The following is a 26,895-nucleotide window of genomic DNA, read 5'->3' on the forward strand; positions in this document are numbered from 1 at the left end:
TCGTTAAGGCTGAGCCAAGCATGGTGGTGCATGCTTGTAATCTCAGTACTTGTGAGGCTGACACAGGAGGAAGGCAGGTTTGTGACCAGCTTCGGCAACTTGTCAGACCCTTTGCAATTTAGAGAGACCCTATTTCAAAGTAAAGAATCAAAAAAATCAGGTTGAGAGTGGAACTCAGAGGTAGCATGCCCCTGGGTTCAATCTCAAGTAATACACACACACACACACACACACACACACACACACACACACACACTGCTGAAATTATGAGGCTAGTTTCAAACCTGCAATACTTCTGTCTTAGCCTCCCAAGTACTGGAATTACAGCCGTGTATGCCACCACACCTGGCTCCATCCACTTAAGTCTGGCAGCGTTTATTAAGTGCCTACTGTATCCCAGGCACCAGAAATACACAAAGGAATAGAGTCCCTGATGTCGAGGAGCTGGTGGTGTGGTAAGAGAGACAGGCTCATACACAGGGTGGTAGACCACGTCTCGGGCACACGTTTTCCGGCAGTCTCCTGGGTCACTCTCACAGATGGTTCATTTCCTCCATTGTGTTCTCGTCCACCCTAATTTCACCCAGGATTTTCGGCTTACCTTATTTTGCTCCTGTTTCTTCTTTGACAAGCAAATCTCAAATTCATCCCACTTCTTACTCAAGTAGAAACCATTCCCACTACCAAAGTCGTAGGGGGCGTCTACAAGTGCAGAGGGCAGAGGAGGGACCTGACACCGATAAGTGGAAAATGCTGGCTGCCAGCAAGCAGACTCAGGATGATTCTTATTTCTGTAAATATGCGTATCTATGACATGGACTTGTGTATGATTTGGACACACTGAGAAGAAGAGTCACCCATCTGTTAGCCGTGGCTACTATGTAAGAGAAATAGATCGGTGGGAAGAAGCTTAAACTTTTTCTCTCAAAATTCTCTTTTATTTGCTCTATTTTTAACTTAAAATTTTATGGAAATGTGTGGAAAAATAAAAATATTGGTTAGCACCTGGCTGTGCAGATCAACAAACCTAAACTAGTGGAAAGCCAATGTCGTCCTCTGACGCTTTAACCTCATCTTCCCCTCCCAGCCCCTCCCACGCCCCTGCAGACACTCTCGCACCAGCAGGGCTGGTGAGCATATCCGTCAGTGCCCTAAGTCAACAGGTATTTGCCCGGTACTCGCTGTGTGCCCTGGGAATCTAGGGGAGGAGAACACAGCCTCCCCAGCACGTGCCCGTTGTCCTCCCTGTCTGTGTGTTCTCTCTTTCAGGTATGTGTGCTTCAAGGCCGCCTCCTCTAGGGACCCTTCCTGTCTCTCTCCTTTGTATCCTATATCATTTCCTCTATAAGAACCTATAAAGATGGAAACCGCCTAGGCTAAGGGGTCCAGAGAAGGGCAGCCAGCTCAACTCCAGGCTTCACTTACCAGCCTGCATTTGTGAGTGCCTGGGTTGGAAGGGGAGCCGGTGTGTCCCAGAGGCAGAAACAGAACAGTGTGAATGAGCCACTCATGAAGGCAGGTAGCACGCGTCCTGTGGAGGAGGATGAGGTCCTGAGAAGTGTGCTAAGGTGGGAGGGGTCTGGAAAACTTTCCTGGGGAAGTTGGTCTTAGCTGGGACTTGAAGACTGAGATGAGGTGCTGTGTGTGTGTGTGTGTGTGTGTGTGTGTGTGTGTGTGTGTGACCCCAGGTGGGAAACACCAGCGTGCATGTACGTGAAGATGGTCCCAGAGAGTTAGCAGAGCAAGCTGGAGGGCTTGGCAGGGCTCGGACCCCTTATGGCCTTCCTGCCACTTTAAGGAGTTTGGGTTTCATTCTAAGAGAAATGTGTGTGGCCGTGCATTTGATGCTTTTTTTTCTTTTTTCTTTTTCTTTTTTCTTTTTGGTGGTACTGGGGTTCCTGGAAGCCCTTCTACCCCCAGGCTACACTCCCAGACCTATTTTATACTTTTTTATTTTTGGAAACAGGGTCTCTTAAGCCAGGGCGGCTGGCTTCGAACCTGTGCGATCCTCCTGTCTCCGCCTCCCAAGCACAGGGATTACAAGCGTGGGCCACTATGCCCGGCTGGATGCTTTTAATTAGAGATCACACTTTTTATTTTTTTGTACTTGGGACTGAACCCAGGGGTATTCTGTCTCCAAACTATACCTTACTTCCAGTCTTATTTTATTTTGAAACAGCGCCTTAAGCCGGGAGTGGTGGTGCACGCTTGTAATCCCAGCATTTGGGAGGCTGAGACAAGAGGATCGCGATTCAAAGACAGCCTCAGCTACTTAGTGAGGCCCTCTGCAACTCAGTGAGACCCTCCCTGTTTCAAAATAAAGAATAAAAAAATAGTGCTGGGAGTGTAGCTCTGAGGTAGAATGCCCCAGGGCTCCACCCTCAGTACCACAAAAAACAAAAGTCTTGCTAAGTCACTGAGCCTGGTTCAACCTGTGATTCTCCTGTAAGAGCCCTGCCCTCTACTGAGAAGGAACACAGAGAAGAGGCCTGGGAGTGCCCAGCATGGTGCTGGACCAATGGGCTGTTAGAGTGAAGGCTTTTCCATCAGGTTGCACTTTACCTGACATCCCCATCCACCTGGCATTTCTTTCCTATGGCCTCTTCTCCACTATCCAGTTCAAAGAGCTTTAGAACTTTCTCTTTGCTGGTACTGAGGATTGAATCTGGATGTTTTCTACCTTTGAGCTACAAGACTCTTTGAAACAGAGTTGCTAGAGTTGCAGAGCCTGGCGTTGATCCTGCAATCCTCCTGTCTTAGCATCTGAAGTACTGGGATTACAAGCATGTGCCACCATGCCAAGACTGAAATTTTCCATGCATTCCACAAAAGAGGCTATCCCAAGTACCAGTATGCTTGTTAAAAGGCAATCGACTCCATCCTGTTATCAGTGAACTACAATGGTGACCCCCACACTACCTACCAGAACGGTCAAATTAAAGAGTGACGAATGTGAGGGCGATCTGGCTGCGACATCTGTCACCCCATGGATCACCAGGGTTGATTCGGCTGATCTGGCTGGCTAGGCGGGTGTCCCCTGCCTCCCTCACCCCTCCACGTGCGTCCCTCCTGAAGCTGCGTGCTTGGTCAAAGAGGACGACCTTCCCCGGATACAGGAGGATCGATCTTTGGTCAAGGGTATACGAGTAGCTGCGCTCCCCTGCTAGAACCTCCAAACAAGCTCTCAAGGTCCATTTGTAGGAGAACGCAGGATAGTCAAGCTTCCAAGACTCCAGACACATCCCAATGAGGCCTTGTGCACGGCAATTTGCCTTTCTTAATAATAATAATGATAATAATAATAATAACAACAACAACAACAACAACAATAATAATGGAGTGACACTACCGTATGCTGCTGAGAATGAAAACAACAGAAACCCTGACATGCTGTTGGTGAGAGTGAAACTTTGCTCCACGACAGACAAGATGCACCTTCTAAAAACATCTTTGCTCCATGGCCAGCGATCGCACCAGAGGGTGAGACTCATAGTGCCGTTCTTCATAACAGCCCCAAATGAAAGAGCATTTAACACAGATAAACCAGTTAAGGTGGATTCATGCCTCGGAATACTATACAGCAACAAAAAAAGAAAATGGACCACAGCTATACCAATAATTAAAGGTAGAAACCAAGGACAAGGGTGCATGCCTGTAATCCTAGTACTTGGGAGGCTGAGACAGGAGGACTACATGTTCAAGGCCACCCTCAGCAACTTAGCAAGACTCTGTTTCAAAATAAAATAAAAAAGGGCTGGGAGGTGTAGCTCAAAGGTAGAATACTCCTGGGTTCCATCCCCAGTCACACATACACACGAAAATAAAAAATGAAGTAGGGCTGGAGGTGTAGCTCAGAGGTAGAATGCCTCTGTGTTTAATCCCTAGTACTCCTCCCCCCCAAAAAGGTATGCGAAAGAAGCCAAATGTGAACAACTATGTACCGTGACTGTCATTACACGCAGGTTTAAAGTGAGTGAGTTAATCTGTGCTATTAGAAGTCTGGATGGTTCTTGTGGTGAGTAAGGGGAGAGTAGAAGCTTGGAATGTACGCGGACACAGGGCGTCCAGCGGCTATTTAGTGCGCTTTATTGCCTGACTTGGTGGTTGTTCCACAAATGTGTTTACTTTGTGATAAATTCTTTGAGCTCTGTGCTGGGGATTTGTGTACTCTTCTGAATGTGTATTCTATTTTAATAACACAAATGAAAAAAGAAAAAAAGAAAGCTTGAGATGCCAAAGAAATAAAGAAGAAAGCACAAGGCAGTCAGTTCTTACCCCATGGCCCTTTCTCTGTGTTGCCAACTGGTAGTTACCGCAATCCGGTAAGTGGTGGTGAGTTCTCCACCTATCTACCATCTATCTATCTATCTATCTATCTATCTATCTATCTATCTATCACCTATCTATCTATCTATCTATCTATCATCATCCATCTGTCATCTATCTATCTAATCTGTCTATCATCGATTTATCTATGATCCTCCTGTCTCAGCCTCCCAAATGCTGGGGTTACAAGTGTGCGCCACCACGCGTGACTATTTTTATTTTGAAACAGGGTCTCACTAAGTTGATGAGAGTCTTACTACTTGCTGAGGCTGTCCTCGAACCTGTGATCTTCCTGTCTCAGCCTCCCAAGTACTGGGATTACAAGTGTGTGCCACCACGCCAGCTTGAGTTCTCCTTTTAAAGGAATCTGGTTTTCTGATATGGTTTTTGGAGAACTACTCTTTCCTAGCTTGTCTCTTTGGTACTGGAAAATTGAACACAGAGGCATTCTACTTCTGATTTATACCCCAAGTTTCTTTTAATTTTCATTTTAAAACAAGGTCTTGCAAAGTTGCTGAGACTGGCCTCAAACCTGCAATCCTCCTGTCTGAGCCTCCCAAGTACTAAGATTTCAGGTGTGTACCTTTGTGCCTGGTCTCACTTGGTTCTCTCTATTTCTTGGTTAGTTATCTAACTCACTCTTTTAGCTCCTCTCCAGGGATCTTGAAACATTTTCTTCCTTTTCTCAACTCTTATGTACTGGACAGATGCTCTCTTTTTACTTTGTACATTTCTGAATTGTTTATAATTTTTGTAAGACATATGCTTTACTTTCGCAGCATAAAATTTCATAAACATTTTTTAAAAATCATGGCTTTTCTACTCTTGACTCAAGTCTGTGCCATTGGACAATCAAATACTTTCATACCCAAATGATATATCCCCTTCATTTGCATTATCAGTTTCATGCTGGTGTCTATGAACTAATTCTTATGCATAGAATTGTATAACCAGTGAGCAAGGTAGCTTAACTTTTTATCCTTAATTTCATCACCTGTAGTGAAGATGATGCGGGTCCTTTTCAGCACGTGGAGTGCCTGGCACGGAATAGTCGCTCAATTAATAGGAGTTCCCGTGAAGCCACTAAGGGCAGGAGTTGCTGTTGATCTGTACCTACAGACCTCAGCCAACTACACAGAATGGGATGTGCTGCCTGGAGGGAGGGTGCTTCTCGGAGAGCAACTGGTCACAGTTCTACCTGGTCCTCTTGGCAGAGCAGACATTTCCTTAAAGTCCCAGACAGCCCCCAGGAAAGGTCAACCCGGTGCAGAACAGCTACCAAGAAGCAAAGGAGGCTGTGCGCGTTCAGTTTCCTTCAGGCCCAGGTGATTACAGGGCTGGCAGGGGCTGGAGAGTGGAGGAGTACTCCACATCTTGGAGGAATCTTGTAAAATGCTTTAACAAATATATAAGAATCATATATAATTGGCACACACTTTGTTTGAATGCAAACACTGCTGTTAAAGTGGTGCCTGAAAACAGTTTGTTGGCCTTCTCCTCGTACAGGAGAAACACTCTCTCGTTTACAGCACTCACTTGCTCAGCAAACCCTTATTTATCCTATAATACAAGCAGAGTCTGCCCAACATGTCCAAATGCCCACAGAGCCTGAATTAGTGGAGTCTGAATTAATGGACTGCCAGGCGGGCTCTCCTGGAGAACCACGGGCGTTTGAAAACAACCCACTCGAGCTGTGTCAAGGACACTCTAGAGAATCACCTCTTCCCTCCCCTTTCCCGCTTCCGATGCGCTCCAGTTCTGGCTTTCGAAGGAGGAGGAAGACGGACGCGGATGTGTATTCGTAGGACATTTGAACGGTTATTTATTGAGAAGCCACAGTTCTCCACACTCTTATAACTGTAGGCTGTAGATAAGGCAAAAGCAAGATGGATCCACTACTTTACACAGAAGGAAGGGCTCTGCGGCGCCAGGGCTGCCGCCACAGGTCAGAACGCGGGCGCACGACGGGTTTGAACACAGCGCGGACGGGATAATGTAAGTGATGGTCACAGTCTACTGAAGGAAATAACACATCTTATTACAAACACATTCAGAGTCTAGGGTTGTAATTTAAATATTCAGGGTGTGTTTTTTTTTTTAACAGACACAGTTATCGAAACATAAGAGTAAAATGTAACATTCAATAGGATAAACTTGGGCAGATGATTGTGGCTCTGAACCGCGCTTGCCCCTCTGCGGTGAAGGAGTGCCCCTGGCCCGTGGCAACGAAGAGGATCCAGCCACTGGGGTGTAGTCTTTCATAGCTCACTATATAGATAAATGGAAGGATGGGGTGATAAGGATGCAAGGGGTCCGTATATTTTAGTTATAGGGGAACAGAAAGAACCCAAAGGTGACCACTATCGCCTCGCCTTTGGCTTGAAGAGAACAAAAACCAAACAAAAAGACAGAAAAGAAAGCAGATCTATGTGCTTAATTAAATTATTTATGTACTTGTTTAAATACCTGGCACCCACACACACAGAACGAAGAAGGGACGGTACTCGGCGCGCTCGCCCTCAGGTGCACTGACTGAATAGGTGACTGAGTTCGGTTCCCTTTGCTGAGAACACGAACTAGCCTAGCAGTTGGACAGTGAATTCTCCAGGAACTTAGGTAATGAAAGAATGGCGCGCTCCATATTGCTTGAAAACATAGAGACCCGGAAATAAGGAAATGGATGGATCTGAGAGTCATTTGCTAATCTGAGTACCAAGAGATAAAATGGCAATCGTATTGGTAAACATCTCATGGGCATGGTCGTTGACAGATCTCCTAGTGGGGTTAGCTAACAGACTAAGGACATGCATTGGTTACAGGACTCGGCGTCCGGGGGCAGCAGGGCCGGGTTCTAGTCGTCCTCTTCATCCTCCTCGTCGCTGTCCTTCATGCTGATGCCCTGCAGGGCTCCACCTTCGCTCACCGAGGCTGTGGCTTCCTCCACGGTGAGCCGGTTCCGGATGGTCTCGTAGGTCTTGCTGTTCAGGGTGGAATCCAGGACGCCTTGCAATCGGAAATCTCTGTACGTTTTCTAAGGAGGGAAAAGGTAAAGTGATAAGGAAGGTCTCATCTCTGAGGCGGGAGGCTGAGGGTGCAAAGCAGGCACAGGTGTGAGAGCCGGAGCCTTCAGCTAAGCGTCACTGTGTGGGATCTAGTGTTATCTGTGTGTGTTTGGTATCAGGGATTAAACCCTTGGCTGCTCTACCTGAGCTCCACCCAGCCCTATCTATCTATCTATCTATCTATCTATCTATCTATCTATCTATCTATCTATCTATCTACCTATCTATCTATCTATTTATTTTAACTTTGCAACAGGGTCTCGCTAAGTTGCCAAGGGCCTTACTAAGTTGCCTAGGCTGGCTTTGAGCCTGCACGCCTGTCTCTGCCTCCCAAGTACCGGGATTCCAGGCGTGCGCCACCGTGCCTGGCTAGCTAAGTGTCACTCCGAATGCATCGTCTAGTAAAGAGCCACTACGCTCAGATTGCACTTGTACCAAAAACTGAGATTCACTGGATGACAGAAAATGAGAAATTGTGACAGGATAAACTGTATTAGATGAGACAAAGCAAAGAACATAAGCTTGTGTTTGTTCAGTTCCATAAAGGGAAATGTTCCATAATTGTTTGGGTTCTTTTTTTTTTTTTTTTGGGTCTGGATCTTTCTCTTAGGTTAGTGTAAAATGATACAACTGACAGTGTAAGGGGCTACAGCCCAGAAATAATGGAGCCAGCGATTATGGTATTTTGTGATTTCAGTTGCAGTCTGGTCTTTAGGATTTGTGAGCCTTCTAATTGCATGAGCCATATCCCTCCATCTCATCCACGAGATAGACATATGTATATTGGTATATGAAACCTATTACAGGCAGCAACAATTATGGGAGAGACAGAGCGCTAATGCCTCATCAATATGTCGCCGGCATGTGCCTCGTTCGTTTCTCATCTCCTTGGGAAAGAGCCGCATCCATTCCGTTCGCAACTTTATGCTCTCAGGGAAGAAATTTGGCTCTTTTTCAAAAACAATGGCTTGGGATTACTGTCGCACAAGTTCTTTCTTTGTCCCTCCAGGCAATTTCTCTCGGATTTCCTTAGGTATCCGAAGCACTGATTTCTAGAAATCCCTTAGTGTTAATTGAACATGACCAGAAGCATCTGGCTGTTGTCTAATTCAGATTTTTTTTTAAGGCTTCTTTTTAACTACAATCCTTCTGTATATTGTTCCAACTATTGATTCTGCTGTGTGCTTCTCCTGCAAATATAGGAAACTTGCTAAAGGGGCAAGAGAAGGAGTGTTAATGTATTTCAGACCAGTCTCTCCCCCGCTTTCTTTCTCCCTTTCTTCCTTTTTTTTTTTTTTTTGGTGGTACTGGGGGATTGAATCCAGGGCTACTTCTGAGCTATACTCCCAGCCCTATTTTATTTTTTTATGTAGAAACAAGGTCTTGCTAAGTTACTGCAGGTTGGCCTTAAACCTGTGACCCTTCTGTCTCAGCCTTCTAAGCACTGGGATTACAGGCAAGCACCACCACATCCGGCTCATTATTTACATGCTTTAATAGTCTGTCTTACAATCATAGTGTTAACAATCACAAAGTGAACTTACTTTGAAGGTGTTGTAATGCCTGTAGAGTTGATGGGTAAATAAAGTTTGCGTTGTGAAGCCCAATAATGTAAGATTAGGGGTAAAACGGCCATATTTCTTTCCTTTCCTGTTTTCTTTCACCAAGGATTGAACCCAGGGGCATTCTGCTTCTGAGTCATATCCTAGCCCTTTCAATTTTTTTTTTTTTTTTAAATTTTGGGTCTTGCTAAGTTGCTGAGCGTCTCACTAAGTAGCTGAGGTTGGTCTAGAACCTGCAATCCTCTTGTCTCAGACGCCCAAGTACTGGGATGACAGGTGTGTGCCATCACACCCAGTTAGGCTGCAGGCTTTCTGAGGGGGAGGAAAAAGCCAGGTAGGTGCCTGAACTGTCTTTGACAGGACCAGGAAAGGCAGGAGACAGAGTCAGTGCCTGGCATGGTGCAGACCAGACAGCCAGCTAATGAACTGGAATTTGGGGTCTTTTTGATCATTTGTTCAATGGCCACTTAGAATAGCATAATTATTGCCAGAATAGATGGGAGAAAGGAAGGCGGAAGAGCTTGAGTCTTCTTCATTGGATTCCAGAGCAGTGAGCTCCCCGACTGTGTTGTAAGTCAGGGCAGGGGCCACGCTCACTTATTTCTGCATCCTCCATCTGGTAATACACAAGGAGAAGCTCACCTGATCTTTACCCAGTGTCGGAGGAATAAATACACGATTGCTGAGTAATGAATGATTGGATGAATAAGCTGAGTGTCTGTTGAGGAAGGAAAGTCGAGAGCCTTGTAAATTTGCCCTGGAGAAGGAGCCCTAGGTCTCCTTGGTCATGGGCGTGGTGTGGGGGTGGTGGATTCTCCTTCCTACCCCTATCATGGCTTCTGTTAAGAACCTGGGCCCAGGTTTGATGAAAGTGAAGGGATTCCTCTGGCAGTGATATTTGCTTGTCTTTGGAGTGTGTGTGTGTGTATGTGTGTGTGTGTGTGTGTGTGTGTGGCAGGCAGTGAAAATTAAACCTACCTCTGACTGACATACATACATACATACATATATATATACATACATATATTTTCTTAATAAAAATATTGCTAAAACCCCCCAAATGTTGCTAATTCTCACTATAGATCTACAAATATTGGTTACGGGATGATAATTTAAATACATTAAAATAAGCCCTCTTTTCAGGTTTGTCCAATAAAGGTCAAACAGAAAATTCCTCCTTCCCTTCCAAAGTGTATTCATACCCAGCAAATGGATTCAAGTGGTTCGTGAACTCGACTTAAGGACATGAAGTAACAGAATAGGAAATTACCCTGGGTCCAGAGTTGGAGTGCGTGAGCTTCTTTTTTTAAGAGCTGCAGCACACTGCTGCTCATAACCTTTCCTACCAGACGCTTTGTGAGATCAGATGAGGATGACAATAACTCCCCTTAATTACACACAACGAAACAGTAATTGGTTGTAAGTCAGCACTGGGGTAGATGAGCACCTTTGGGGGTCGCTGCTAAGCCAAACAAGACCAAGAAACAGGGTGGGGGTGAGTGTGGGGAGACTTTGGGCAAATCGTTAAGATAAGAAATGCAGCTACGTGGACTGTAACTAGGTTTTAAAGGTGACTCAGTGCTTTGAACGTGAGTTTTGCACATGGATGTTATAAAACCTTCTACGGTGAAGCATCAAATAGAAACCGAAATGATCAAAACCGTATTTACCCCCTTCTGTGATCTTATTATTTCATGTAAACCACTGAGATTTCACGCTGAAATAATTATCATTAGTCCAAGGCATATGTACAAGAACGGGGAGGGGGGAAGCTACTTTGAGGGTATGTTATCTCACCTTTGTGATCCTTTACGTTTGATTGTATACACGCATTGTAAGAAAAACTACTGCAATTAACGAGAACAATATTGATTTGCATTCCGGTAATGATCACAGGACATATTTAGAAATAGCTGGAGGTAAATATTTCCATCAAATTAATTGTGGCAAAATTTTATTTAATTAAAGCAGAAGCAAAGTTGGCAATTTATGTGATTATAATAGCACCCAAAGCCAGCTCCTGTGAGTCGGACACCAGGGAGGTGGCCTCTGCAGTATTTTTACATGGCAAATACATAAAGTATTTATCCTATCTGGATAAAGATATACAGTTCCTTTTCTGTTAGTTTCTTTTGATGCCTGAGTAGGAAATGAACCAGACACAATAAAGCGATTTCCTAGGTTTTTCTCATAGGAGATTCTGTTTTAGAAACCATGTTGTTGTATGTGTACACAGATATCCTTTGTGTTTAAGGAAGTTCTGCAGCTCCTTAAATACAGTGGGATGTATTTCAGTAAACTAATTGCAGAGAAGAAGAATTTCTTTTTCTTTTACCTTTACCATCCTAATTAGTGTTTTCAACTGATAGATGTGAAGCTGGAGGTCCATCCGGTCCGTCAACCAGGTGCAGATAACATTCATGGAGCTGTTGTACCATTGCTGAAAAAGAGACAAAAGTTCTCCAGCCAGTGCATCGTGGAGTGTTTACAGGGCAGAGAGGGGACCAACCACGCCTGAGCACCCTGCTGTGTTTCAGGAGGAAGCAAAATGGTTAAAGAGGATTCTGGGAGCACAGAGATCATGACCATTTATTTCCATAAAGCCATGAGTAACAGGTCGGCCTAAGTGAGAGTGGGGAGAACTTGGAACCTAACGCAGGACTCCTCTTTCCTATACAGTTCCTATACAGTTCTTTTCTAGCGCCCATCATTCATTCTTCTGATTCTCATTTTAATTGGTTAATTTCACTCAACCGACAGTCAAGGCATTGCTGGGTTCTTAACACCATTGTCTCTGGTGTTCAGAAATAGATGGGGGTTTCTCCACTGATAACTGAGATCCGTGCACGCCACTTACCTTTCGGGAAGCCTTGACCCTTGTCTGCTAAGTACAGTACTGAGACATTCCCAATGGAGGGGCCCTTTACCTTCGTTTACCTGATTGGGGTGTTCCTGCTGAAGACAATGAGTGAGGATTTCTCTTTAAGGGCCAAACTCTACGTGGGCAGCTTCTGTGCCCTTACATTGGCTCTGCAATCTGTTTTAATATTAACACCAAAAAATTATGGAAGATGAGAAGGGGGGGAAAACCCATCTACAAATGAGCTCATTTCAAGCTGTTGAAATCATACTTCCCCTTAAGGGGGTTAAATTTTTCTTCTTGTCTGTGAAAAATGCTTGAAGCTGTGTCACTGTAGACTGCCACCCCTGCGGAGCAGGAAGTCTCTGGTACAGTATAATTTTGCAATACTGCTCATATATTCATAAATCTCACTCGGAGACATATGAACAGTGTTATGAAGTGTCAGGATGAAAAAAAAATCTAATCTTTTCAACTTCACCAGGTTTCATTACGCTCTGCCGCTTATATCAAACAATTTACAAATAAAATGAAAAGGTGTGGACGGACCTATGTATTTATTTATGGGGCATCTATATGAACTGTGTACGGAAAAGAATCAAGAGGGAAAAAGAGGGTGGTTGGAGAAATTGGGATGACGCATACTTCCATGCTAACCGATACTCACACGCACACTCACGCGCACACACATCGCGTACCAGTGGGGATTCGTAAAGCATAAATAAAAACATGTTTCCGATGGTAACTCCACCCTTTCTCACCTAAAGATCATCCAAAATCAGTTTATGCCTAACACTCACAGTTTTTCCGAAGCCTTGTTTCTGACTTAATTTCTCTAAAAAAAAAAAAATTAATTTGGGTTTTTACTTGCAAGGTAGGAGTGCCAAGTTTCACCTTGCAAGAAGCGACATCGTCTCAGCCATGGCGCACGAGGCCTTCTTTGCGATCTCTCCTATCTAGGCTCCTGCCTCCTCAGAGCCAACCCAGGCTCTCCTTGGAGCCCAGCCGCCACCGCAGAGACCACACTACCCCCGTGCAGGCAGCGCTGCAGCCTGACAGCCAGCTCCTGCTCTTTTAAAGATCATGGAGGCGAAACTGTTAGTTTCAGGAACCTTCTGTCCCTCCCTAGGGAGCAGGAGGGGTGAGGGGGTTGGGGAATTTTTTCTTTCTTTCTTTCTTGAGATGTGCACGGGGCGGGGTGGGGGGGATGGGAGGAGAGTGATTGCCAGGGTCAATTCACGTCAGGCAGGGACAGGTTTTCCCCTCTAGGGGTGAGAATATTTGCCTGAAACTCCTTTGGTAGTGTCTGGTGGTGGGGAAAGGTTCGGGGCACCTCCTGCCTTGGAATTCTGGAACATGTGCTGCTGTGGCGTCTGCGGCGGCTCAGCAGAAGTCCAGCGAGAGAGACGGTCCCTGGGCCTCGCGCGTCTGCGCAGCCTCACCTCACGCTCTGCAACTGGGGGATCCTCCTGTCTCTCTCAGAACCTCAACTTCACATTTCCTGGCTGGATCTGACGCGCAGTCCGAGGGCTCAAAAGCGGATTTTGAGAGCCGTGAACAACCTCCCTTTGTCCTGGGCCTCCTGAAAGCTGTCTTGCTTGACCTTCAGGCAGCTGCGGCCACCTCCTGGCCAGACCTCCAAGCCCAGGACCTCCTGATGCGTATATCTCTGGGACACAAAAGAAGAGTGTGGCACTCTGGCTTCTAGGCAGAGGTGGCATTTTGCTTTGGCTGCGACAACAGGCAAAGCAGCGTTGGCCGGCGTTACTGCCAGCAGGCCGTGTACAACATGCCTTTTTCTCTTTGCTGAGAGATGTGCCACCTTTCAGGGAGGGAATATATATATATATATATATCGCACCCCCACTCTTCCATTTTATGTCGACAGTTCTCACTCTCAAAAATGGCTTTAATATAGTAATAAATAAATAAAAATACAAATAAAAAGGTAGCATATATCAGTAGTCCTGCTTTGCTGCCGAAAGGGGTAGAGAGGGAGGAGAGGCATGCGCCAGGGGATCAGCACATCACACGTAGATCCCCACCCCAGGAGACAAGAAAGCCCTGGAACATCCATGCTTCTCCTCCTGGATCTCACATCTAGCAAAAAAAGTGTAAAAAATGGATGATGCCCCATTGGCTGCACATTTAAAGAGGCAAAAGGGAGTCAGTTACTCCTTTCCAAACCTTATGCTCAGTAGATGAAATTGGAGGCGCTTTTGGATACAGCACAGAGCTAACTTGGTTTTTCCAGAAAGGCGCTTAAAGGCATTTGGATGTCGGAGAAGCAGGAGGCACCGCCTCTAGAACTTTAAAATGTCAGAGGTGAAAGGGATCGTCCCCATTATCCTTTGGAGAGGTGGAAACCAAGGCCCAGAGAGGTGAAGGGACTTGCCCAAAGACACACAGTGAGTTAACCCCAGAAGTGGCCTTTCTCCAGGATGGCCACTGGGCTGAATTAGCAAGTTGTCTGCCATCACTAGCCCCTGAGTGGATATGGTCCTGCGCTGGTCATGAGAGCTGAGATGGTCCATCTCTCCCAGCTCTGCATTCACACGACCTCACATGGATCGCCAGAGCAGGCCAGCGCGGAGGTCTTGACACCACAAAAACTGGCGAATGCCACAAACTAGGACTGTTTTTTGCTCCCAGAACACCAGTCATTAAGTGTGTGTGTGTGTGTGTGTGTGTGTGTGTGTGTGTGTGTAGAGGGCACTAGGGATTGAATCCAGGGGCATTCTACCTCTGAGCTCACCCTCAGCCTGTTTTTATTTTTTATTTTGAAACTTTGAAACAGGTTCTTGCTATGTTGCCATGCGCTGGCCTCAAACCTGCCATCCTCCCGTCTCAGTCTCCCAAGTACTGGCCCAGCTAATCACTCAACATTTATCGGCACGTGCCTGGGCGTCTGCACCATTCCTGCTCTTCCTCTTCCAGTGCTTATTAATCAGGTTTGCTTTATTTGAGATTAATGCTAATGCAGCAGATTTGTTATGATTCTTTGAAAGATGAAATTCATAAAACATTTTAAGTTCGCCCCATTTTGTTTTGTCTTTGGTTCAGATACGCCTTTTCTGGAGCTCTCCTAACACCTGGGCACTACGTTTTTGGTAAAATGTTCTATAAATTTGTAGAAATAAGAATTGAGAGCTGGTTATATGTACTAAGTATTTAAGTATGACCCAGACTCCTTGGCTGCCTCCCCTGAATTCAGGTGTATCCATTTGGAACCTCCTAAGGTTATTTTAACCTTTAAAAACTGATAGAGAAATAAACTCTCCAGAAGCCTGGGTTCCTTTAAAATATGTCCCTGGGGAGGATTCTGTGAATGTTTTCTACTTGGAACCCAAAAGGGTGCCCGTCACAGCCATGGCCCGTTGGTTTCAGGGCCCTCGCAAAGTCGGAAGCTTCTCCAATAGCAGCAACTAGATCTGAGGGCTCTTTTTAAAAAGGAACTAGAGCCGGGCGTGGTGGCGCACGCTTGTAATCCCCGCGCTTGGGAGGCAGAGACAGGAGGATCGCGCAGGTTCGAAGCCAGCCGCGCGCGCTGGCTTAGGAGACCCTGTTTCCAAATAAAAATGTAAAAATAGGTCTGGGAGTGTAGCCCAGAAGTAGAAGGGCTTCCGGGAACCCCAGTACCACCCAAAAAAATAAAAAAATAAAAAGGAGCTAGAAGGCTCACCCAAAACTTAGCCATATAGATAGAGAAAATGTGGTATACAGACACAAAAGAGTTCTACTCACTTATAATAAAACACAATTATGCTACTTGCAGGAAAATGGGTGGAACTAGAGAACCTATGCTCAGTGAGATCGGCCGTCTCGGGAAGTCACGAGTCATGTCTTCCCTCATATGTGGAAGCCAGAGAGGAAGAAGAAACAAAAGCGACTTCAAATAAATGAGGACCAGGAAAATAGGGGCAGGGGCCTGGGGAGGGGGAGGCAGAGAGGGGAAAAACAAGGCCTGAAGAAAGAAAGAATTCAAACAAGGTTATATCCATCCATGCATGAAGTTATTATTACCAGTCTCACTAACATGTATGGGGAGAAGTTCCATACACTTATGAAGCATTTTGAATCTCACTATCGTGTATAATTACAGTGCATCAATAAAAATATACAAAACCTTTAACCATTTCATTCTTTTTTCCTACTTTCTACAACATAGTGCTCAAGGGCACAGGCCCAAACGCATGTTTGAGTTTGCTAACCTGAGCAAGTTACTTACAGTTTCAGAGATTCAGTTTCTTGATGGAAGTGGAAATTAATCAAACTTTTATAGGCTTTTTCTGATGAGTAAATGAAATAATAGTAGTAAAACACTCAGTAGGGCATCTGCCACATGATACAAGAAATATTATCTACAGGTAGCAGTATCCCCACTACCATGAACCCCTCCATTGCAACCACCGTCATCACCACCATCCCACTACCACCATCACGAGTACCATCAATACCAGCACTGGCATCATCATCCCATCGCTACCACCACCACCACCACCACTACCATCACCATCACTACCACCTTCATCATCACCACTATCATCACCATCATCACCATCCCACTACCACCATCACCAATACCATCAACACCACCTTTGGCATCATCATCCCATCACTACCACCACCACCACCACCACCACCACCATAACCATCACTACGACCTTCATCATCACTACTATCATCACCATCATCACAACCACCATCATCATCACCATCCCACTACCACCATCACCAGTACCATCAACACCACCATTGGCATCATCATCCCATCACTACCACCACCACCACCACCACTACCATCACCATCACCATCACCATTACTACCAATATTCACATCACCAACTATCATCATCACCACCACCATCACTACAACCTTTATCATAACCATTATCACCACTACCATCATCACCACCACTGACATTATCATCCCATCACTACCACCACTACCATCAACATCACCATCATCACCACCACCATCACTACCACCTTCATCACCACCATCATCATCACCATCACCACCATCATCATCACCACTACTACCACTGTTATCACTTCTCAATTATTTTTTCTCTCTGTCTCTCAGCCTAAGAGATACCAAAACACAAGAAAGAAAACCATAACAAATTACCAGAGAAAGTAATATGGTGGAGAAATCATTCCTTTTGGAATATCTCTGGAATTCTATGTCTAAGCTTTACCCAAACCTGAGTAGCTATTAGCAATGCTACTTCATTCAGAAGTTGTTTTGCCTAAAGCACATTTTAAACTGTATTTTTCTGAATAGAGGTCTTGTCTTAAAAGGATTCAGACAATGAACAAGCAATTTCTCAAACCCCGTGGGGATAAGTACAGTTTCAAGGCTAGGTTGGCTACTTGCTTGCCTCAAGCAGACTGCTTACCTCTTGAACCCTCAGCCTCCTCTTGGGGGTAATGCCAGTACCTACTTCATAGGGTTACTGTGAGCATAAAAAGAGATGGTTGATGGGAAATGCTGTTACACATTAAGCATTCGACATCATTTTAGTCACTGTTATCACTATCAGAAACATAACAGACATGCTTTCGATTTGCAACACAAAGAATTTTCCCGATCCATTTCTAGTAGAAACATATGTCATTACCAGGCAGACACTCACATATTCGGCCTGCAAACATACTAACTTCATGTAGAGAAATTCTGACACAGAAAATGCATCTTTGTTGCATCAGATTTCACTACAACCACGAGTAAGGTGAGGCAGTGAAACTGGATTGTGAAGAGCAGGCTCAAATATTGACCCTAATTAGAATTTTGATATTTCCTTCATTGTGGATTTTTAACATTAACTTTGAGTTTTTAAAAAGAGTTGTATTAAATATTCTCTCCATGGTTGTATTTTTTAGCTCTCCCATTAATTTTGCAATTGAGCAGTGGGTCATCCACCTCTCCCTAGTCTTTGCCCTTGGATTCACTGGAAACTTTATCCTCAGGATTGAGACAAAGATAAATAATTAACACTTCACTGGACAGAAGAGGGGATTTGGGTTGGATCTGGGTAATCTTTCAGTCGGCAATGTAGAACGTTGCTATAGTGACTGCTGCTGTGGTTGTGTCTTCTGCCATTTATGTAAGTCTTAATTCTTCACCCAAACATCTAGATATTAATTAGATCTACTAGAGAGACATTTTGAAAGGTGCGTGTGTGTGTGTGTTACTGGGGTTTGAACTCAGGTGACTCTACTTCTGAGCTACACCCCTAACCCTTTTTTATTTTATATTTTGAAACAGGGTCTTACTAAGTTGCTGGGGGCCTTGCTGAGGCTAGCCTCAAACCTGTGATCCTCCTGTCTCAGTCTCCCAAGTATTAAGATTACAAGCCAGGTGTCATCATGCCTGGCCGAGACATTCCTATTAATGGGACCTTTGTTTTTGTATAAGCTACATCTCACAGATGAGTGGCTATGGAATAAGGAACAGAGGCTGAAAGGAGATAGGTCCATTCATTATACTTCATGTGCACATATCACAGGGGCAACTTATCTCCTTAACTTATGCAAATCCCAGTCAGACCAGACCATCCTATAAGGCTTGAGAGTCTCCTGAGAGTAGTTTTCAACAGACTACTATTTCGCATGGGATTCCTAATGCTTAATTCCATATATGCACACTGCAAGCAAGGGTGGGCACAGTTAAAAAAACAGTTACCTAGTTATATCATTCCCTTAAAATGTGCAGGCTCCAGCCAGGCGTGGTGGCTTGTAATCCCAGCATTTGGGAGGCTGAGACAGGAGGATCGTGATTTGTGGACAGCCTCAGCTACTTAGTGAGGCCCTTTGCAACTCAGTGAGACCCTGTTTCAGAAATAAAAACACTAAAAAATAGGGCTGGGGGTAGCTCGGAGGTACAGTGTCCCTGGCCATTACTGCAACAACAACAACAACAACAACAAAAGTGCAGGCTTTGCCCCAAACATACTACATGCACAATAAAATTTAATCATTAAGCTGAACTTATCAGAGGCTGATGCTATGAACAGGCCAGTTTTGCAGATGAGGAGAAAGGGCACACAGTTACTGAGCAGTGGACAGGTTTGAAGCGAATCATTTACCATTAAATCTGCACAAGCCGTTTACGTTCAACTCAATATTTTTAAAAAATTAAAAAAGCAAAGGATTGGTTCTGTAGTGAGATGTAATTTGAGATATCTTTCTGACCAAGTTGTTCAGTTCTGAAGTTCTCTAAGGAAAAATGTATGGCTAGAACAATGTTGTTGAACCTGTCTTCCCCAGAGCCCAGGCTTGGAGTGGAAAAGAATCTACGATTTATAGGCTTCAAAAGTGGCTTCACAGTATGTGGGGACTTACGGGCATTCCCATGTACCCTCCCAAAGGCTTTCATTTATTGGTGAATGGGAGACAGTCATTGCAATGAGAGACGATCTGAATAAGTTGTTGAGTTTGAGCACCCACAGTTTCACTTTATGGATGAGGAGGCTGAGGCTCAGGAGGATAAGGACTAGCAGCTAGCAAGAGACGGAGTGTGGATTCAGACCTCACAGCTAACAGAATGTCCCTGACCCAGTCCTCCTGGGTCATCTGAATCTTGACAAACTCCTTCCAACCTCTGTGAGCCTCAGATTTCTTATCTGGTAAGTGGGGAGGATAATAATAAAGCCTACTCAGAGCCAGGCATGGTGACATATGCCTGTCATCCCAGTCCTTGGGAGGCCGAGATAGGAGGATCACAGATTCAAGACTAGACTCAGCAACTTAGATACTTATCAACCTAGCAAGATCCTGTTTCAAAATAAAAATTAAAAAAATAGGATTTTGAGTGTAGCTCAGAAGTAGAATGCCCCTGGGTTCAATCCTCAGTACCACAAAACAAACAAACAAACAAACAACCTCCTTAGGGTTGTCATGGGGACTTAATGAGTTAATACATGTCGGATGCTTGCTACGGTTCCAAGCACATATGAGCATTAGCTCTTATTATGGGAGCGATGCTACATCTTACCCTGCTTAAACGAGCTCAAATCACCCCAAGTGTGAGCTATTCAGAGTTGTGTAAAACTTTTTTTTATAAGCAGCATCTCTTCTTCTAAAAATGCCTGAGTGAACAGGTAATTTGGTAACTGCATGGTAACCAACCTGTGTTTTTGGCCTAAAGAGACGCAGTGAATGGTGAAGGGTTTTTATCTTTTGCTCTGGAAAGTACCTTTTCTCCAACCTAACATACATTGGGGAAACTGGCTCCGCATCTTCTCTAATAAAGAAATGACATTTTGTTGTTGGCAAAGAGTCAAGGAGGAAGATCATACCTTGACCACACCCATGTGACTAAGCTCTTCACTTTGTTTTTAGTGACAAAAGTGGGTTGTTATTAGCTAGAAAAAAAATTCCCACCGCCTATTTAAATGGCCGTATTGAAATACTGTAATGAAATATTTTAAGTTTGAAGGTTTCAATGCATACTTCTCCCTTATAATTTTGGGTAATTTAATAACCTGTGAAAAGCGTCATTTAGGGTTTTCCCCCCTCTCTTTCCTTTTCTTTCTCTTCTTTTTACAGTTCTACCAAAGTATCATTTCTCAGGTTGAACAATCACCAGGGATCTGGTTGTGTTTTTGGTATGGGGATTGAATCCAGGGCATTCTAGCTCCAAGCTACACCCTCACCCTTATTTTGTTATTTTGAAACAGGGTTTCACTAAGTTGCTGAAGGCCTCGCTAAATTGCTAAGGCTGGCCTCAAACCTGTGATCTTCCTGTCTCAGCCTCTCAAGTACTGGAATTACAGGAATGGACCACCACACCTGGATTCAGAAAGAAGCCTTGGCAGGTTGAAGCCCTTCCACCAACGGGGCAAAGCACAGAAGGATTGCACATAGCTCACATTGAGTTTCAGAACCTGATGACGCTCCCCAAGGGCTGAGTAAACACCTTCTCCAAGGGCCTGCCATCCAGCGTTTCAGAAGAGGGCCACCATGGAACGGTGCCAATGTTTGCCTCACTTGAGCGTGATGTGATTCAGGATTTGATCCTCCGAAACAGCTGCTTTGAGACATGGGTACTTCCCAGCCACAGCTTCAGGACGCTCAGCCAAAAGCTCAAAGCCACAGACGCCAAAGCAGAGGATGCTGGGCAATAGAATGACCTTCCAGATGCCCCAAATGTCCTCTTTAGCAGAAGTTTTTTTTTTTGGTTTGTGTGTGTGTGTGTGTGTGTGTGTGTGTGTGTGTGTGTGTGTATAATTCTTTGGATGCCTAAAAATTCATCTTATTGAAGTCATTTTTTTGTTTTGTTTTTGTTTATTGGACTGGGGACTGAACCCAGAGGCATTCTACCTTCAACTACCCCCTCAACCCTTTTTATCTTTTTATTTTGAAACAGGGTCTCAGTACGTTGCTGATGCTGGCCTTGAACTTGCGATTCTCCTGTCTTAGCCTTCCAAGTACTAGGATTATCGGTGTGAGCCACTACACCTGATTTATTGAAGTCTTTATAAAACTTGCTGCGGCTCTGCAGATGGTCTGGGCCTGCAGGCCAGAATGCATGTCTCTGGCAGGTTCTTGGTGGAGAAGGCAGAGACTCTGGCGAGTCTCAAAGACTGCAGTGACTGATGCCTGGAGCGGAGAGAACCTGCTACTCCTTTGCCTTCAGCCTTGTCTCATAATGAAGGGATAATGCCAAAGAGATAATAATGGTAAACAAAGATTTAAATCGTAACCGCTTAGAATTTTTGCTTCTTCTGTAGGAACATGTATATAGAATTTAGCTCTTGGGAGCAACACTATTTTAACCCCTTTTAGAAATGGCCTAAAGAATATCTTCATATTGTTTTATTAAAAGAAGCAGTTATCTGTTTGAGAACAAATCCCAGCTCTTTAAACTGGAAGTGTGGGGAAAATATCGAACAATAAGTATTTCTTCAGCATCAACCTTCTAACAATGGCCAAAATAATGAATCCAAACTCGGGCCCCTGACTTATTGGCCTTTTATACCAGGTCAGCCCCGCAGATCTTAGTTGCTTCGGGGAGAATAGAATGAGAGGTTAGTCTAGAAGGATCCTTCCTGAAAGCAACCAAGCAGATGAGTTTAACCCAAAGCTTAGTCTACGTGAGTTCTATAGGGGTCTCTCTCAGAAAGATATAATCTGTTTTTTTAGTGGTTTGATGTACTTGTTGGTGGTCTCAGTAAATTATACAAGCTAGCCAAAGACAGACTATCACAGTTCCACCACTGGCGATCAGTTTTTAAGAAATCCAACAAGTCATAACATTCCTTTGTGTGTCTTCCCTGACCAGTATCTTAATAATGCCGGTCATCACCAGCTAAGAGGTGTGCTGGCTTCCAAAAGTCTTTCCTTCCTAAATCATGATGTTCCTGGAGACAGTTTGCTACCTTTGAATGAGAAAATGAAGTCAGAGATCAGATCACCAATGACAGGTGCACCGATGATGGGATTCTCAATCCGGACTATTTCCTCAATCCAGTTGCAAATACCACTCTTCCACCATGTCTACAACTTGAGTAAGTGATAGCATAGAGAGATGGGTGATGCAGTAATTCTGCTTCTGGGCAGAGATGCAAAGAAAGAAAAAACTTGACAGCAGGATCTCAGAGAGATATCTGTATACCTGTGCCTGAAGCAGCACCATTCACAATGGCCAAAAGGTGAAAGCAACCCAATGTCCACCAGGAAACAAATGGGAAATATGATAGACGTATAGCATGGAGTATTATGCAGCCTTAAAAGTGAAGAAAATTCTGTCATATGCCATGAAATGCATGGATGTTTAGGGCGTCATGCGAAGTGAAATAAAGCAGTCACATGATGTCACTCACAGGCGGCTATCTAGGATAGGCAAATTCATAGAAGTAGTTAGTAGAATGGTGGTTGCCAGTTGTAAGGGAGGAGAAATGGAAAATTGTGGTTTAATGGGTAAAGAGTTTCCGTTTTTCAAGATGAAAAGAGTTCTAGAGATCGGTTGTCCAATACTATACCGACTTAACACTGTCGAACTGTGCCCTTTGAAACAGGATGGTATGTTTTATGTTATGTCCTTTTACCACAAATTAAAAAAAAAAAGGAAATAAAAATCGCTTTACATACTGAAAAGGAAACTGCTTCAGAAAGCTGGGATACGAAGCAAAGTACATATTCTAATCCGGAACATGCACTATGCTTTCCAAAAAGCAGAAACAAAACAAAATTCGTTGTAAGATGGATGCAAGCAGTTCCTTCAATCCCAGGACTGAGACAGCTTCTCAAGGTCGAGATGAGACCATGAAGAACAGAGAACAAACCTGGTAGCATTTGTTCAACCGTTTACTTGGTGTATTTAGAACACTCCACGGGGCCAACATTTCTAAATCTGTGAAATAGAATTAAATGAAGCCCAGAGATGAGAACTGAGAATCCTCAGAGAGGACTGGGTCCAAACGATACAAAAAAAGGACCCATTTCTGCACCGAGGGCCACGTCACTGCACACGCCTCGCAGGCCCCTCGTCCCCACACCAAGCCCTCCTCCAATTTCCCAAGCACAGATTTGATCAAGTAAGCGCCTCTCAGTTAGCTCCAAGACTGTGGCTGCCCCCAAGGGCAGCAGCCCCCATCCAGAACCATTCCCGCTACAACAGACTCATAAAGGGTTAGAATGTGTGTTTGGGAAGCCCTTATTTTAGGAAACAGTTAAGTGGAATTAGGCTAACAATGGAGGCAGGCAAAGCTTTTGGCCTTTGCTGAGAAATAACTCCTACGTGGCACATTTACACTAATAAAAATCAAGTATTTCTTAAATGCCTCGAAATGATCTTTGCACCAAGCTCGGCAATTAACACTGCCCCACCGCGGAGCACTTACTCCCCAGGCTCTGGAGGATTAGGTTCCCTGTTCCTTCCTCCAAAGTCTTCCTTTCGGGAAAACACAGTCAGTGTGAGGCTTTGGGCCGGGAAAGGAAATTTCTGTAAGCAGGAATTTCGAGACGGCAAGGCAGAAAGGAAGGAAGGACAGAGTCCACCTGCCAGGGCCTCAGAGCAGGCCGTAGCAAGGACCTCCCTGGACCCAGATGCGCTTGACCTCTGGGAGGACAAGAGGCCCATTCCTCAAGTGGCCTGGGCCTTCTCTACCCTAGGGATGGTTCCCCGCCCCCCTCCCCCAAACCCACTCTTCCTGCCCAGTAGCCACTTATGGACCTTATTCTGGGCCCAAAGCAATCGATGTCCCCAGCTCTGGGCCTGGGCAGGAAGTAACCACTGGGCAAAAGGAGGGCACAGACCCTCCAGGCCGACGCTTTGTCTCCTTGACAACCCCCCAGCCGGTGGCCCAGGGAACAGACTCCATTTCTTTCCTTTCTCTGCCCAGCCTCCCCGCCCCGTACTCCTCCTTCCCCCTTTCCCTAGACGCAAGCGTACGACAACACCCAACATAAAGTTGCCGAAATAGCAAATCTTGTCTCTGAATATATAAATTGCAAAAATTGATATGAATAAATCTGCAAGTAGCACACTGATTGTGGCACATTTTATCAAGAAACGGCGCTCGGTCGCTTGGTGGCTGGGGAGGGGTGGTGTCATTACACGTACAGAAAAACATCTGCAAACTCCCCATCTCTTTACTTAGAGCTGAATGGAGGCATGACCTCCTGTTCCTTGCCATGAACCCTGAGTTCACACTCATATTTTACATGTTACAGGAAGCCACAGCTCGCCCCAGGGGTGCTGCAAACAGACACTCCGAAGCCAGATGCAGCCCTCCCCGCTCCTTAATGCACCTGAAGGAGCCGGCAACTCCACATTCAAAAGCCGAGGCGCTCGCAGCTTAAGGTCACTTCGGATTTTGTAAAGAGGAGGACAAAACCAGGAATGCTTCTAGGTCTGGGCTGTCAGCGGGGAGGCAGAGGGATTACAAGAAACCTGTGACTCTGCCTCTTTCTGCCTTTGCTGGTAGTTTTTTTGTGTGTGAACGAGTGCCATACAACAGATTGAGTCTCGTATAAAGGCCTGAGACTGTGCAAGGGCCCCCCGCTGGGTCTCAGCTGTGCTTGCAATTAGCAATAGGCACGGAGTGATTATTGTTGGGGTAGCGGATGGCTATGCGAAGTGACAAGTTTTATGGGGGAAGTTGGGAGCGGGGATGCTCGGCAAGTTTCTCTTTCTTTTTTTCTTGTTCTGCAAAAAAAAAAAAACAAAACAAAACAAAACGAAACGGAAAAAAAAAAAATCCCTCCTTGGAAGGCTGCAACCCCAGGTTTCAGTGGAAGCTATTTTTTTTTCCCCCTTTCCCTTTCTCTTCATCATTCCAAAGAATCTTAACGAAATCGTGGAAAAGAATATTTTCCCCAGTGCTTCAGAATGTGGGTTTTCTAGGTCAGAGCTTCCTCGCTGCCCCATTTAATGTCAGAAATACCCATTTGCTTCAAATTAGCAGAGAGCTCGGAGCTAAGGGTAGGAGATTAACCATACAAAATTACTCAGCAGGCGATGGGGGGGTGGATTTGGGGGTTGAGAAGTCTTTAAAACTGACTGCAGACATTCTATACTTCTGACAAAAGAACACGGTAATCCTACCTGCTTGCTTTAACCACTGTTGTTGGCCTATTATTATGCGCTTTAATGCTCATGAGTGCAAAGCTACTGGTGATACTACTCAATTACCATAGTAACTCACACCAGTGACCTCTTGTTGCAGGCTCCGGCCCAGCTGAACCGACCCAAAGAGTTTGTGTCTTTTTATTTATTTAAGTGGAGAACATATACTTGTTTGGGGACACTCCATTTAGAAGCTACTCCGCTCTTTGTCTAGGATGAGAACTTGTTTCGGGATTGTGGGGAAGGGCCTTTCACCTTTTGAATCCGGGGTGGTTCTGAAGTTTACGGATCCGGGGCCGGGGGATGCTTTTGAAAACATAGGAGGACCCCGAACAATGGGTAATGAAGAAAAGCACATGTGTGCGGCAGAGGCCTGTGGCCTCCCAGCTGCAGCAAAAGTGCGACTTTCCACTCAGAGTCCAGCAAGAGGAATATTGGAGATTCTTGGGGGCGGGGGGATTGTTTCAGCTTTATCCAATCAGTGGGCCTAAATGCAGGGAAGACAACTTAACTCACCCTGAGGGATAGAAATGCAAGTTCTGAGAAGGAAATAGAGGTAATGTTTGTTAGCCTATACTTTTCTAGTTTGTGTTTTCCACTGGCTAGTGATGCTCATGTGAATACATATGTGCATACAGTATGCTCCATCAGAATACTCTTGGGATGTTGGCTCGGTCACATTTCCTTAATGTATTAAATGCTCCGAAGGGTTCGGTGGTAAAGAAATCCATATAGGTCTGTGTTTTTCCAAATGTATTTGACTAAACAGCCACTCACGAATGCGTCTCAGGGTATTTATACAGTGATGAACCTACTTTGGAAAGAAGTTTTCTAGTGACATTAACAATAATTAGCAATTGTCATAAAAATAACGGTGGGAAACATTTAGTGAGTGCTTACCATGTGTGTTCCAAGCAGCTTAAATAAATGAAACTCACTTAACTCTAATGACCTAGAGAAGTAGTTACTTTTAAACCTCATTTAATCTGTTTGCTATGAAAAAGGAAGAAAAGAAAATGTGATAAGCATATAAGTAATGTAATGTAGCTTTTTAATTTTTATTACATTTTTCCGCTTCTGACCCTCGGGGAATCTGAAGTCCTGGGTTTCCTATATACATAGTTAAAAAAAAATATATCTCTGTGCCCTATTTAATGTCAAGTTAGATAAGGAGCCAGGCAAATGCCTTCAGCATCCTTCCACCTTTGAACTCAGGGCACCCAAATAGCAAAATATACCTTTTCCCTCTTTTGATCAGCTCCCAAAGCCCTGCTGTCCTGAATGAATGAATCCAATTTAGATATCAAAATGAGATTTGTGCTCGCCTGTACCCAACGTGACTTCTCGGCTGAGAGTCTAAATAATTGAATAAAAATGTAACTGGTGGTCGAATACTGAATGAAAGAGGGAACACAGGCCCACACAGCTGTTCCGACACCCCCTGCTGACCAGCAGGACCTAGCACGAAAGAATCAGGGTATAATCGCGTGTGACTTGTGCTAAACAGAC

General features: G+C 44.7%; 1 protein-coding gene across 16 annotated transcripts in view; it reads right to left on the bottom strand.

The window, feature by feature from the left end:
* Nucleotides 1-7,177: 7,177 nt before the first annotated feature.
* CADPS (calcium dependent secretion activator) overlaps nucleotides 7,178-26,895 on the bottom strand; it is a gene marked incomplete at both ends in the record, with an annotated part of 501,631 nt that continues 481,913 nt past the window's right edge. For all 16 annotated transcript variants that reach the window (XM_080714889.1, XM_080714888.1, XM_080714885.1 and 13 more), the window contains 2 exons: nucleotides 7,178-7,357; nucleotides 11,286-11,390. In XM_080714889.1, the coding sequence (XP_080571015.1) occupies nucleotides 7,178-7,357; nucleotides 11,286-11,390 (285 nt within the window). The remainder of the gene's footprint in view (nucleotides 7,358-11,285; nucleotides 11,391-26,895) is intronic.

Source organism: Muscardinus avellanarius (genome assembly GCF_963383645.1).
Source record: "Muscardinus avellanarius genome assembly, chromosome: 18".
Classification (NCBI taxonomy): domain Eukaryota; kingdom Metazoa; phylum Chordata; class Mammalia; order Rodentia; family Gliridae; genus Muscardinus; species Muscardinus avellanarius.